General features: G+C 41.5%; 1 protein-coding gene across 1 annotated transcript in view; it reads right to left on the bottom strand.

Annotated features, from left to right (window-relative positions):
• Positions 1 to 14,660, bottom strand: part of LOC141006940 (ephrin type-B receptor 4a-like) — a 39,806-nt gene extending 25,146 nt beyond the window's left edge. Inside the window, exon 1 of the mRNA XM_073479249.1 lies at positions 13,715 to 14,660. Within this exon, the coding sequence (XP_073335350.1) occupies positions 13,715 to 13,796 (82 nt within the window). The 5' untranslated portion in view covers positions 13,797 to 14,660. The remainder of the gene's footprint in view (positions 1 to 13,714) is intronic.
• Positions 14,661 to 16,364: the final 1,704 nt, after the last annotated feature.

The following is a 16,364-nucleotide window of genomic DNA, read 5'->3' on the forward strand; positions in this document are numbered from 1 at the left end:
GCAACCCAAACTGTTTAACTCCTTGTCTGCTGTATAACAAAGGCCTCCTGTGGCATCCTGTGTGGAGCAGCTCAACTACTTGAAGTACGTGTCACGGAGAAGTGAGATGAAAGGAGCGAAGGTGAGATGAAGAAAAGGTGTTAATGCCTGACCCTTTTTTTTTTGTCTTTCTCGTCTGTCGGGACGCATATCAATACATGTTGTGGTTGGTCTCTGTCCCAGGACAGGATGTGACCTAGATCGGGAGGAAGCTTCATACTGGACAGAAACCAAAGATGCACTACTGTGGGTGATACTGACTGACCTACAACACTGAGGATTAAGTGCAGGACAGATACCCGACCTCTGAATGTTGGTTTAGGTGTACACAGTGTCTTACTGGACAGAATCATTACATTAATCATCTCCAGTGGGTTTCCCCCCGATCAGTCTCACGGTTCACACTGGAGAGGTCAGATGACTTTCTCTTCCTTAGCTAATAATAAATTCACTACAACACTGAGACTATTTTGATTTTTAGTAGGGTTGGGCTTAGGGATGCACGATGTAGATGTTTTTCGGCCAACACAACAACTAATAATTACCTGCTTCTCATGGCTGATACAGCTACAACAACAGTTAGATTCACAGGGTAAGATAGGCTGAGATGTAACTGTAATCCTTGCTGTCGACTTCTTGAAGCTTTATTGCCTGACTACCTTAAACTATGTAATAAACACTGTGGGACACAGCTAAACGTGAACGGTGTCACCATGTTTCTTACTGTCAAGTTTGTCCGACCTAGCTACAGCAACTAAGGGGGGCGGGACTTTGGATCAGTTACATTGGCTCTGTATTATTTGCTCTGTTTATTGGCTAAAATTTCACTGATAACAACAAATAATCATACATATATTTCCCAAAATTGGGCCGACAATTTATCAGCCAGATTTAAAGAAAGAATCTAGTGCTGCTGGTCAATGCATTACTTATCCATGTCCTGCTTTATTAAATCTGCCCAGTTAGGCGAACCCAGGACGCTCGGTTCTATCGGTGGCAGCGATTTTTCTTTTCCACGAGCCGCATAAAGTGTTTCTTTTAATCTTGCCATTCTTATTTGTGCTACTGTTGTCTTATATTATCTCCTCAGTAGAGATAGTGGACTAACTTTATTTCAAGCTTAAGAGGTTGAATGCAAAGCTACGGACATGTGTTGCTGAGACAAAGACACATTTAAACGCAGCACAGGAAAATATGTCGGCATGTGCGAGTTGATTTTTCCTGGTCCCTTCGCTGGTGACTGGAGCCAGAGCTTTCTTGGCTGGGTGAGACAGTAGGACGTTGCCGTCAGAGCCACAGTAGGAAGCGGAGGTTACTATCCCCCCAACATCAACAAACCATTGGGTATATCAGTCAGTGCCAATTTGGTAGACATCGCCCAGCCGTAATTTCTAGTTGTTATTCAGCTGAACATACTGTACGCTCTAATCCCCGGGCAAAATCACCTTTTTAATCTTTTCTAATTCCTGCTCACTGTTAAATATGAATTCATCTGTGTATCATAAAAGAAGAGTGAAATTAAAAAAAAGTGTCTCTCTGGTGTTGGAACAAAAACAAATGTTGATTAATGCAGGTAGAGGCATCCAAAAGGTGCATCTATGATTCACTGGCATTCTCTTTTAATTAATTGTGGTAAAGTGGAGGGAAACGCTGTTGCATTATTCAAGTCACACCAGTTCAAAGTGAATATTTACTTAATCGCAGTGGTATAAAAAGTTTGGGGCCTCACATGAAATGAGAGGTTAAGGTTAAGAGGATGTGAGACGTCGACTTGGTGCCGTGCCTTTTTATATCACCGCCTACAAGTAATGAGTTTTGACCTGTAGTGTTAACAGCTGAACAGCACTTGTGCATCTTGGACTCAAACAGCCTTTTTCCCGTCAGACAAACAAAACTCACATAGCTGTGAGCTGTGAGACATCCCCCTAGGAGACTACATGAGATGAAAAATGAACATTATCTACAGAGAGGTGACACCTATGGCTGTCTGACAACAGATTAGACTGGTATTATAGGGTGTGTTTGCTGTTGGACATCTGTGTATAACAGGAACTGACTAATATTGCCAAAAAGAAGTGAAAGCAATAGATTTTAACATTCATTTCCCAACAGGAAGCAAGCAAGGAAAATAAATCTCACACAGTTTTTTTCTGTTTTAATTGCTAATTCAATTCTAAATAGACACATTTAAGGACGACGAGCTTTAAACACATAATTCCCCACACTATCTCATACAGTATGATTGATTAAAGTGATTTACTTTACAGCATATTTCAGCGTCTTCTGAATATTGATCTGCCACTGAGTGAATTCACCTCCTGCTACTTCCAATTATGGGCACCACTTGCTGGAGCCCTCTTCAAAAATAACTCAAGTCTGTGAAAAGCTGAAAGGCTTCCTGAGAACATTGTTGCAGGCTACACCAAGTCCCTGGTGGCATCCTGATAGAGAATCCTTTAAGAGGAGGAATGAGTTACAAAGGAAAAGTTAAAAATTCTTTTTCTCAAAAAATCAAATCATTGCTGCACTATTCATAACATCTGCATTACCACAAGCCGTGCCACTTTTAAATAAAGAATAACACTGGAGATGATGCCCAAATTAGAAAAAAGACAAACCATCTATTGTTTTTTGGAGTAGACGTTCATATTTTATTCCACTTTAATGTGGATTAACACATTGATTAATGCGCATATTATTATCTGGTTAATTGATTTGTTTTTGAAATGTAACTAAAAAATATTAAAACTTCCTGATATCATTTCTTACAGCCAAGATGATGGCTCCAAATGTTTTTTTTTTAAACTATCACCAGCAGTTCTGGAGGTCGCTCTGACTGTCGTTCCACAAAAATGTCCCCACCCTTTGGCACTCACAGTTTTCATCCTTGGGGGCTGAAATTTGTCATGGAGATCAAGTGTGTGTGAGTGTGTATGTGTGAAGGTGTGTGTTTGTGTTGTGTGTGTGTGTTGTTGCGCAAACTGGATAAAAAGGGGCATGACAATGGAAAAGCACTATCGCAAAAAGGCGCATAACTTCCAAACGGATTACAGACTTGCACAAGATTCTGTGGGTGTTGGTCATGAGACAAAGGTCAGCTGATTAACTGACACAAACGTGCATCACATGGATGCATGCGTATGCTAGCTTGCAGCTATTGGAAATTTGCGAAACAGTCCTAAAACCCAAAGATATTCCGTTTACTACTTACAAAATGAGATTTCTGATAAATAATCATCAGTAATGTGGATATAATGATTTGGGTGGGTAAAGGCAAGTATTAGAACAAGTAGAACAATTAGAACAAGTGGTAAGTCTGGAAATTACATCACTTTGCTGTTATGCAGCATTTAAACCAGGAAAAGACAACACTTATGACCTAATAATTCCTTTGCTTAATTATAATGTATAGGCTCATATCACAACAATGATATAGTATAAATATTTTTCACAGCCTTAATCCTAAAATATAACTAACATGAAGAGACGTAGGATGCCTTCTTTTTGTAAACATGCCTCACCTTTTATAACTTGTGCTATAACCTTTCTGAGCTGAAAAATACAACACGTGCATCATTTTTTTGAGCGACCTTGATTCTACAAGATTGAAAGGCAAGTGCCTCAGTAAACAGACGTGTACTGCACAGCACATTTTAGCACTTTGGTATTTAAAAAGACATTTCTGTTGTGCCTGTTTTCACCCAATGCTTTTGGTAAAAGGTTATACTTTGTGAGGTGCTATCAAAGGCTAAAGTCTGTGTGACTGCAGAGTAGAGGAGAAATGAACCACACAAAAGCTCAAAAGCCACACTGCCAAGGAAAGACGTTTACGTTTGGGAAATGATCCTCTGCTCATTGATTCCTCATCTGGGTGATGTCCTCATCAAAATCAGAGCAAGCACTCTAGATCCTGTGATCAGTGTTGGCAGAACAAAGTGCCACAATTCCATATTCGACTGCAAAAAGCCAAATGTCACACAGACACACAAATGTCAGAAAATGTAAAGATCATCTGAAAATCTTCGAAGGAGAATTATGCATTACAAAGACAGAAAGTTGCCAATACATCTGTGTTTCTTTACAGCAGCACCAAGATCCTCATGAACCAAATCCAGGTCTGACAACTTCATAAAGACACTTCCTGCTTTGTATCTGGGAGCTATCACACATCGTCCTTCTGTGGTCAAAGCTGCCCTCCACAAACCAACTAGCCTCGAGCTGCTATCTCCTTTAAAGAAGGCTTGAAATCCTCTGTGATGCCGGGGAGCCAAGCTGAGCTATGTGTCATCACAGCAGAAGCGCCATGGGAAAGTGCAGGTTATGGGCTTGTTTTCAAACACTTTCTCAATCCTTCAAGAGGGTATTCATCTTCTTGTCTTCTCCTGTCCTCAGGGAGGCCTGAGGTCAGGGGTCACTCATAGATGGCACCCCTGCTGGGTGGAGAAATCCAGGATGATCTTCCTAACCAGCAGGAGACTGTGCCACCATCGTGTTTGCAGTGTCTTCCAATAATTAGACCAGATAACTTGCCAGTTGGATAACTAGAGCTGTCCTGAGTACCATTTTATGGGGGGCGTTAAAGCTTCAGTGAGATTTACCCGCTAATAATCAAAGCTGTCTAAGCTAGAGCCACAACCATTAATCAATTAGATGTCAACTATCACATTAATTGCCAACTATTTTGCTCATCAATTTATTCAGTTTGACTAACTTTTTAAGAAAAATAAAGTCAAAATTCTGTAATTCCAGCTTCTTTAAGGTGAACATTTTCTGGTTTCTTTATTCCTCTATGAGTAAACTGAGTATCTCTAGGTTGTGGACAAAACAAGACATTGGAGGATGTCATTTTGGGCTATGAGAAACATATATAACAACATATATGGGCATGTTTCACCATTTTATGTCATCTTATGAACGCAACATCCAATCGATTAATCAAGAAAATAATCGACAGATTTATTGACAATAAAAATAATCATCAGCTGTAGGGAACGTCCAATATGTTTTCTTCATGGCCAATACGGAGATTGATCATTAGCAAGCAAGAAGACCCATAACCAATATTCGGAACCGACATTAGCAGTAAACATAAAAATCTTGGCGTCAAAATTAAGAATAACTAGTGATGGAATGTAACTAAGTACAAGTATCGCAATTAAATACCATTTTGAGGTACTTTATTTGAATATGTCCATTTTCACTCCTTCCACATTTATTTGATAACTTTGGTTGCAATTGCAGATTATTCTTTTACTCATGATGTGTAACCAATCAAATAGTGTTGTGGGCGGGACACTGGGTGACACCACCGAGTGGTGACTGCAGACAGAGAAGGGATGCTGCATCAGAGCCAAAATAGCACTTTTCATAATGAATTTATTTTATCGGCAAAAACCACCTGTACCAATAATGGGATAACTGCTGAATATCAGCCCAGATAATCAGCCAGTCATTGTCTCCAAAGTCTCAAAAGTCAACTTGACGAGCTACAAGAGTTGAGTAGTTTGAGAAATGTTCCCTTGTGGATATGGATTTCCACTTGTGAATACGGTTCTGTGCACTCATATCATGTGTACGCTTCTGGTTTTTAATGCGCGCGGGATTTGAGAGAAATTAAACGTCATTTCTCGCTCTTTATCAGCATTTTACCCCTTTTTCGGTGCAAATAACGCAACATCTGCTTCCTGTTCAAAAAAGAAAAAGAATATTACCATGGCAATGGTAGCAACTTCAAAATTTCGAAGCATTCAGGTCAGCCCTACAGACAACTATAGATTAATCATAAGCATGTTTGTGTCATTTGATCAGCAGTACAAAAGACTGGGATCCATTCCAAAATGTTGTAATGTAGCTGGAATGATATATTACCCTACAGAGTTGCAGCAGCAAAATTAACTCCCATTTGTCAGCGAGTAAAAAGCATAGAAATGTGAACTTTTACAAAGTAATATACTGTATGACAGGTGACCTATCTTATTTCAAATCTGGCTTTGATGAAAAACCCACATAGCTCCAACTACTGCTGTGATGCATCTAACGAACTCTCAATGAGTCCCAAAAATGTCTACTGCTGTACTTTAAACAGAGCTCTTATCAAAGCCTTTACTAAAGCAGAATGTACAATTCATTTTGGGGGGTGAATAAAAAATTCTTGCGGAAGACACACACACACACACACACACACACACACACACACACACACACACACACACACACACACACACACACACACACACACACACACACACACACACACACACAGATCTTTCAGTGACTAATCTGCTGTGGGAGGTGGACAGCTTGCAGCTAACAGTGCAGACTCCAGCTAAATAAACCATCTAAGGATTGACACATCTAAGTCGAGATACCAGAAAACAGATTCTCTGCGAGAATTTTCCCTTTCATTCTGACACATCACGCTCTTTCATATTCAAGCAACAACAGAAACACTGAGGGCTGATTCTCTTCATCAGCGCACGCACTGCTCCAACAAGCCTGCGACCGAGTGTTTGTGTGGCGGTGACCGATATATCGACAATAAAGATAGTCTCGTCTTTAGATGTGAGGCCATTTGTTAGAGTACAAAGAGCATGATTTTCCTTCCTCAGCCAGCCATATTGTGTTTTCATAAAGGAGTGAAATTAGTAGTTTACAAACTGTTTGTGGATTTCAAAACCACACTTTTGTAAATCGAACTGCGTTCAATAATACAACAACTCTGAGCAGATACAGCGATCAGTTATCGTTGAAGCAATGGTGATATGGAGGAATATGAGGAAAAGCAAATTTGGTGTGCAGTACTCCTTAAAAAAAGATACCAGGCTGCCAAAAAAGGTGTTTAAGGCTTCTTTAACTGAGCTGACCCACTCCTTTTCGGAGCATGACTCCCTTCTTAAAGCTCTAAGCTGTGTGCGAGCTGTAGGAGGGCAGCTAGCGCACAGGAATGTCTCTGTTATGCCGTACATAGCACAGAGCCCGCTTGCTTCAGTGGGGTATATGAAAGCAGGCCCTGGGAGACATGCCGAAGCCGTGTGCAGGCATGAAGGTGGAAGCGAACATGCACGTGCTCTGTAGGTCGGCGTCGAACCGAGAAGTGAATTGCATTTTAACTTAAAACATGCATATCAAACAGAAGATGTAGGTCAACCTGTGACGCAGGGAGAGAAATATCCCAGACTCGAATCGAATCAAGTCTACTGATAGTGCACGCTGCAAGCTGAGGAGTTTTTTTTTTTTTTTAAATCAAGGTTGCTTTTTATAAATCAATTCTTGCACATCCAGCCTCAGACGGCTCACTAGCCTCATGTTGCTCTTCCCCCTGCAAGATTTCATTCTATTTTTGTGTGTAACGACAAAAACATCACACGGCGCAGGGCAACAATGGCGTGCAGAAACGCCTCACAAAAGATTTTATTCCCAACACAATGCTCAGTATGCTTCAAATAACAGCTGTGATTAGAGTGCAAGATAAATGGGAGAGATGGACCTGAGATAAATAGCTCCTTCTCACTTGTTGTCTAATTAACGGCCTTTTTAATCCCTTTGTTATAATCGCATATTCAGCCCATCGCACATATCTCACATATCTGGCCCCAGGTGCGTGTGATTATGGAATGCAAATAGGCAATATACCTACTTTGCTCATTATGCAGTGTGCAGACGTGCACACACTTGCACCCTCTTTGCCCTCTCTGCTCTTGCTCTTTCTATTTCGTCGACTCACGCCAGTCTCCCCATCTCTCCTTGACTCACTTCAAAGAGAACCCCCATCCCTCTAAAAGTGCCATTCTCCTTGGCGCTTATGGCTGATAGGCTGTGGCCTCATTCCCTCTCTGCTGCAGCCTGTCCCCATTGTGTCCCACTCTCAGAGAGAAGCGTGTGGGTGGAGGACAGACTGCTCTCCAAAGTGAATGCCTGACATGGATGTATGGGCTGGGGGTGTATCCTCTCAGCGAGCTAAACTATCATCCACCTGCAATTCCCCCGCTGCCATATGCATCCTTCTCGGCGAGAGGGGAAAAGGGAGAGACACGGACTGAGAGTACTTGTGGCACTCGGATGCCTGTTTAACTCTTGAGGAAGCTAATCATCGGATTGAGGTACTGAGGATGATGGGCTACAGGCTTTCAGAGAGGGGGGGAGGTTGCTTTAAATGCAAATCCCTTTCTTATAAAAATCGGTTCCGTTTAAAAGGATTTCTGGGAAACGATCCACATTTCCACGGCAGGGGAGACAGTCAGCAAGAGAAAACAGCATAGCACCAGTCAAACATCAAGGAGACAGAGGACGTGGAAAGAGTAGCAAAGAAAAGGCTACATGTCTATGAAAGAAGGGATTGGGGCTCAAGTTAGGCCTCTTAGATAAAACATCCTTTCTGCATTTAAAATGTCTGAGTTTTAGTTTAGATTGAGAGGCATTATGGTATCCACTATGCTAGTTATGGCACGGAGGAGTCAGGGGGTGAAAGAATAAACAGAAGACGGATCGGACAAAAAAAGTGCGGGAATTTTTAGAGGGTTGATGCAAATCTTTCATTCCTCCTTAAAGCCTTCTATCAGCAGGGTACACAAATATGACTGGATAGAAGCAACTGGTGAGTGTTGCAGTATTTGTTTTAGGCAAGATACAGCTGTGAATGAGCCTTCCCTCGCTGTTTCCACCCAACCACTATCAATCAGCAGCACTGCACAAAGATTTTCAGTGAGCCTGTGCTGCTGTGAATATTTGGGGCAACCCACTCACGATATATCAGTTTTCAGGACTTTTTTCCACATAAAATATGCATGGAGAAATATTTTTTTAATTAACAATATGTTTCAAATCATGTAACACTAATGGCAATGTGAATTTATTACTCTGTTATCTCATTACTCCCACTTGGCCCCTGGCGCATCTACTTGTAGCCGTGTGAGCTCATTGTTCAGACTGGAGGCTGCACGTGTCATTTCAAGCGCCAGACAAAAGATGTTAATGTCAACTCTTTTGTATAGCGCCGCTTTGGTTTGGGAGAGTGCGATATGGAACAAACCACCGCTGCTGTGTGTAAAGTTTGCAAGAGACAGGCTGACACTTAACCCCTTTCCATCAGCAGAAGCTAAAAAGTGCTGTCACAACAAGAAAGGCTTCTGCTAAACACATGACACTGGCAGATGCACTCTCTTGTTGCACACTATGTAAAGAGATGATTTGTAAATATAAGGAGATGACAGATGGAGTAACAGACCTATTGCAGTGGATATACTTCCCATCGCCAGTATATAGAAGGATTTATAGTGCTGTAAAACCTATAAGCGCCAAGTACAAGCCTCCCAGACAAATATAAATAATTTTGCTAAAGAGACACTGCCTGTACTTGTGTTCAGCAGACAATCATACATCCACTGCAGAGTCTTGGCTATTTCTCTACCACAACTGATCTGAATGAACACAAGCAATTTCAAAGCAAATTGAAGTGCATTTCCGTCAACCTGTTTTTACGCACCTTATCTGGAAGCGCGGGGAAAAAAAGATTAAATATTGTAAATACGTCTTTATACTTAGACGGAACAATTAATGATTGTTTACATTTTTGGTTTTTCAGTTCAGGTCCCGTGTACAAGCTTATAACAGTTTGATTTTATGTCAACTAGCTGGAGTTGGGGAGCTAGCAGTATGAGGCTAGTAAGCAGGAGCTGAGTTAGCATATTAGCTCAGCACCAAACAGTAGTGCTGCCTCCCTCTGTGTAGTTGTGATTAACTAGAGTTGTGAGGTTTGCCGATAATACCAACTGTTCGAATCCATCTCTGGTTGCACAAGGCCCAAGTTTCATTTTATTTATTATTTTGATGTTAAGCTTTAGAAGAAGAAAAGTTAAGTCGAATGATTGTTGTGACAAATGATGTCCTGATGGTTTGTGGTGCTGTAGTTTACGTTCAACTCAATTGCGACAACTAGTTGTCAAATTTCGTATTCCCAGTTCAGTGTGGAATTTGGCTTCATATCAAACTGGTTTAAAAAAGCGTACATTGGCCCAACCCTGATGTAAATACACTTAGTAAATTAATCATGACGTACATGAAGTATGGGATTTATATGTCACTGAAACCTCCTCTCCACTGGAGGGATGAAAAACTGCAGCAGATGAGAACAACAGATCCATGTGGACCAATCAGGGGACTAACCTTCTTCAGAATAATACACAAAATATGCATAAATGTTAATATATTTCCATCACACTCTCCCCATTATTTTTATTGGATTGAGGTTTGACTGAGGCTCTTTTAATTAAGTCATCTTGCTGCATTCTCTTTCTGAGATTTCATGCTACCAACTGTTAATTTGCATAAGAGTAATGGATGAAAATGTGCATTTTCTTTTGCAATTTTCTAGAAATTTGGTTAAAATGTGTGATACATTTGAGAGGAAACCTGACTATTGATATCAAGAGTGACTCTACAAAACTTCCTCCACCTCAGATGATCACATAGGTGATTCAGTAACGGTAGCTCTCAACAAATGCCTTCAAGCCATGGAAATGAGACAGAACACAACAGAATATGTCGCCCACCTGGGTGGAAAATTGTCCTAAGAGTCTGGGTGAGTTTGCATCACTTAAGTTCTGGACCAGAACAGGTGGAGAAAACTGCAGTGCATTTGTCATTGGCTGCATCTTGCTATCCGTTAGAGAGAGAAACTGTATGTGCGAGGAATAACGAGGGGCAGGCAGAGAAACAAAATGGGTTCTTCATAGGTTGAGTCTGAGTGTGGGAGGATAAGGAACATTTATAGCTTACATTTATAAAGTCAAATATGTTTTAAAATTGTTGTAGGGCTACATTAGTGAGAATTATTAATACGGGACAAAAAGCTCACGCCTTTTCAGTTTAAGGTCTTGGTTTTACTTTTCTGTACATGATACATTTTTTATACACAAGGCCAGGCAGAGAGAGACTGTTAGTTTTACTGTGTGAGTGTGTATGTGGCAGTGTGTGTGCATCCTCATTACTAATTTCCACCCAAAGCTTGCTATTAATTTCCAGCCAAAGTAATTATCTGATCAAGAGGTCCGTGTTTTAATCTTCCTGGAGACAGAAGGAATAGAGATCCATGCGCTGAGCGAGCAAGTGGTGTGTGTAAGTGAGTCATTTATCCTTTAGTTGGAAAAGGAGGAGAGATTTGGCAGCTGTGAGCTTCATCTACCCTCCCATCAGTTCATTATAGAATTCCCAACTAGGTGGAGAACAAGGGGGAGGATGATCCAGAGTACGCTGCCAGAGGAGCGGGCCATTACCCAAGACACGGAAACCAGACATCTTGTTCACACTTGGCAAGACACAGATGTTCTGGAGTCGGTCGACAAGACGCTTCGACCCCTCAGCTCCCGACTACATGCCTGTCCTCCACAACCAGCCTGTGCTGCACCTGTTTGGACACCAGCAAGATGGAAACAGAGCCAAGTCGACTGATTTTGGATTCTTGATTTTCTTTAATGGGGACATGATGATTCTGCCACCAAAAGAACTGCTGGATATCGCCTCCCACACATAGATCTGAGGTTAAAATAGAACTCAGAGCTGAGTCAGAGGCCGGGACCCAGCTATCCAACCTGCAGCCACAGCTGGAGAAGAAGCTACAGTTCCTCTAAGTGCCTGGGAAAATCCCAAAGTTCTCTCTTGAAAAACAAAGTCAACATGGTTTCTCCCCGCAAGAATTCAGTGTCTCAGTAGCTGCGGTAATTTCACATCTTCTTTTGAGGGCTGTGTTTGCGCAAGTGGTAAAGCCAGGCTTCAAATCATCCCTAAGAAAACCTCGGGTGATGTCACATACTGTGTACTACATCTATGTGTTTATACAGTCAACAGCAGAAGCCATACTGTAAATTAAAGCTGCAACCAAGGCTTGTTTTCATTACTGATTATTCTGTCAATCACAATTGGGAGAAAAGCTCATCACAATTTCCCAGAGCCCAAAGTGGCGTCTTCAATTTGCCTCTCCCTGTCCAATCAACTGTCCCTAAACACTCTTCATTTACTATCATAACTGACAAAAGAAAAGCAACAAATCCTTCATATAAGAAGCTGGAACCAGCGAATGTTTGACATTTTTGTTTGAGAAATGACTGAAACGATTAATCATGTATCAAAATAGTTGGCGTACAATTTTCTTTCAATCGACTCAGCATTGCAGCTCTACTGTAAGTCCACTCCTCCAAGAAGGAGCATTTAATAGCAGCGGATATGGTGTCCAGCCTCAAACCAGAGGCAGTTGACAGATTCATGTTCCTGCCACAGAATATGTTTGGTCATGCATGTTCATGGTGTTCCTGTTTACAGCAACTCCTGATTGGGGCGAACATACTACGGGAAAAGTTGCATTGTTAAAGCGCCCATTGTTTTCAGGGCTAATTTATTTTCTTTTGCTGGAAATCAGCCAGAGAAATGACTATCGGGCCAACAGTTTTGTTTTAAGTACATGTACATTGTGGGTATACTGTATATGTCCATTCTGAGGGGGAAATGACATCTAAAAAACATGATAGCTATGCTCCAATCAAGCAATATAGTGTAGAGTATAAGGTTACCAACAGAAAAAGCACTATAGAGAATAAAGAGTGGCACAACAGCATGCAGCCTACACAGCAGTGAGGTGCTTTGAAAAAACACTGTGGTTCAGCAGCTCTTAAAGAAACCCAGTTGTGATCCTTTGATCCACAGTAAAAACACAGGCCTGTGATTTCAAAAGACCATTTTCTATCAAAGGTTTAACGCAAAGTTGTCTAAGCAGCACTCTTAACGAACTCAAATCAGCTTTCAGTTCACTCCACAGCTCCAAAATGTCCCCATTAATGTCACAGAAAGACAGAGAGGTGGCAGGAGATCAAAAATAAATAATCACCCAGCAAAATAGTTGATTCTGATGTGGCTCAGTCTTTCACCCCTGTGTTAAGCAAATCACCCAGAAACTGGCCCTGTTGTTATGCTGATGACGCCGAGCTATACTCGCCTGTGAAACCAGACAGTTTTAAACCATCGTATTCTTTAAGACAGCTAATTTCAAGGCTGTCTTGTTTGTCCCCCCAGGGTTCACAAAGCTGATCCAGGATAATTTCCCTATTAATGTCAAGCCTGCTGCCAGAAGCTGATATTAATTATGATCCAGATTATGCATTTGATACAAGGTGTTAGATGTTTTCCCTCAAAGCTAAAATGCCTCGTCTGGATCTCTACATCAACCCACAGAAAGCACATCAGCCCAGTGTTAGCCTCAATGCACCTGAATGTTTTATTGATCTTAGGGTGAGTTGGTTAGGGGTCCCCAGGGTGCAGCCTTGGTCCCTTTTGAAGACTTGAAAGTGATAACTAATAGAGAGCAGGTCTTACAAAGGGGTAATAACACTTTTTGTTATTTCTTTGGAAATGGCATGGAAGAAACCCTCTCCAAATAAGATAATGACACTTGTATGCCTGTAACATACAACAATTGCCATCATATCCTGGCATTACATGTCCATGATTATTCCTCTGAGATTTAGGTTGAATTCTTGTTTGAGGATGCTTTTTAAATTACCTTGTGGTTTTGCTGCACTTCCTTTTGGTGAGCACCAGGATGTGATACTAATTGGACATCTCTCTCAGCCATACAACCACAGAAAAAACATGTCTAGGCAGCATTTAAAAGGGAAAGCTCCACACTTACCTTCCTCTGCAGAAGCCAGAAGAGCCCAGTCCAGGAAGATGCACCCCAGCAGGACAATGCTCCACCAGTATGTCAGCTCCATGGTGCTGGTGCTAAATGGCCAAAAATGAACCGACTTTTGTTTTGCCTCGAGTCAAAAATCAAGTGGCACTGGCAGCTCGGCTGTGCACTCACTGACCGCAAACCATTCCGCATTTAAAGTGGACTTCAGTTCAGACTTGAGCCTCCTACTGTGGTCAAAAACACTGCAGTAGAAAATGTACACTTTGGCTTCGTGTGGTTATCAGTCCAGAGTGAATGAAGAGCTCGTTTAACTGCTCATCTAATACTAAGTGTTATTACGACAGACTGGAAACTTCTCTCAATCCGTCCAACTTTGTGTTGTGGTGAAAGTGTGGCCAGAAAACAACAGTGAGGAATGAAAGCACGGTGCTGCAGCTCCTCTCCCACCTCAGTCCTCTGTCAGCACAGGGGGTGCATGGTTGAAACTTGTTGTGTCCTCGGCTTTAATAAGCTCTTTGTGCTCCACACGACTTCTCCCAAAATCTCCCCCTCAGCTCGATGACCGAGCAGCCTGAATCCGCAACCAGGGCACCTCACTGCATATCTGTTAGAGATAATCCTCATTATCATACCTGCTTCCACATCTTCTCGTCATGTTCGCGAAAACAATCCAAGCCTAAGTGTGTTTTCTTCTCCTTATTTTCTTCTTAATTAAAGCACCAGACTATTTCGCTGTTGGCTGCGGGAGGGGGGAAAAAAATCCACAAAAGGTGGTGGAGATGTTGCGCGACACGTCTAGCCTGGCCTGGATTAACAGAGCAAAAACTAGACCAAAAACTGAGGGAAAATATGTAGTTTGTTCTCCCTCGGTCAGCTGCAGACCGGTCTCACGGCGGATATTAAAAGTTGTGCGCTAAAGTAGCTCGTCGGGCTGACAACAGTGAGCTGCTCTCCGAGGACTTCATCACCGCATCAAACCCGGAGTCGAATGGCAGCAGTTAGCTCCGCCCACTCCCGTTTCCATAACAGCGGAGCCAATCTCACGCGATAACATACAGAACATCCGGAGAGCGCCTTCAAAATAAAACCCACAGAGCAAACGTTTGAAATGTATTAACTATCACCAAATAAGCATTTAAGAAACCTCTTTAATTGACCCACTATATGATATATGATATTTAGGCTATAGCTACTACAAATTGCGACAATTTGCCAAAATAAGATGCATTTAATTGATTCCTCACATGGAAATTAAAGTGTCAAGTACACAAACACAAAAAATGTATAGTTAAAAGACGTAACCTAATAAAACTACGGAATTTTATACACATCTAATATTTAGACAAGCAATAAAATAACGATGGAAACAGCAACCCAATGCTATTTACATCATACATGGTTATACCTAACAAAATAATAATAATAACGAAAACCAGCTGTGCTTCACCAACTCATACAAACATGAGAATTTTAGATAAATGACAAACAACTGTAAAATTCATACAATAATTTAAATACCACCAATCCCTATGCTACAAGCAGCTTGGAACACTACATACTGTCTTGATAATATCTTCTTCAATCCATGTGCTTTTTCATTTAAACCATAATTATCATTATAGTTCTGATAAACCCATTGGTTATATATTTTCAAAGTGGCCCTCTATGCTCAACATCTGCTTGTGAAATTATTCATACATCTACTTAAGTACAGCACTGTGGGAAAGTCACTTTTCCTGTAACCTGTTTGATAATTACATTAGCAAGGGGTAGCCTACATTTAGGTACTCTCCTGCCTCTGCACCAATAAACTTCTGGTAAAAATCCACCTTAGGCCAGTTAGCCACTCCTTTTTGTTCATCTCACTGTTTGGATTCAGTAGTTTTATAACCTATATGGAGCTTCTTTGTTTCCATCTACATTAATGGATATCAGATTGAAACACAATGGGCCAAGGAAGCATGCATGCTTTTATTTTGACAAAAGATTCACACGACTTCCGGTGGCATTTAGACTCTCTCTTGACTCCAAAACAACAATTAAGTATGTCCTATCTACAAGTACTGGCATGCTGTTTCAGTAAACTGTCCTCCAGATGAAACCTGCAGGTGGGTAGCGGTGGCGGTGGTTGTGGTGCCCCTGCCCATCACAGTGGGGCTCAGTGTTGTGTTGATCCTAGCCCGAACATGGCCCGACCCATGTACAGTTTTTAGCGAAAGTAGTCAGATTGTGTAACCGTTTCTTATGCTGACAAAACCATGTACTGAAATATACTGACTCCACCTTTAAGAAACTCAGAGCCACAGAGCAGCACTGAGGGACACAGGCCTTCAAGGGCACCTCGGCAGGCCTGATAACTTCTATCACTGGGGATTTGAGTACTATGTGCGGGTTTCCAGCTAAGGTCAAAGACGTTGAAGTCTGCAAAATGCAGATAGACCAACTTATTACATCACCTGACTGTGATGCAACCCTGCTGCCACATTGCCAATCGCAGATAAGACCATCTTTTTCCTTGCAGCCTGGTGAGAAAATATAGATTTTGCATAATTAGCATGGCTAGCATTAGAAATGAGCTATCGTGCATTTGTGCCACCTCACTGGCCATTTTCAAAGCTGTCTGTTTTATGACAGTGCTCTCTTAGAC

The sequence above is a fragment of the Pagrus major genome, chromosome 13 (assembly GCF_040436345.1).
Source record: "Pagrus major chromosome 13, Pma_NU_1.0".
Classification (NCBI taxonomy): Eukaryota; Metazoa; Chordata; class Actinopteri; order Spariformes; family Sparidae; genus Pagrus; species Pagrus major.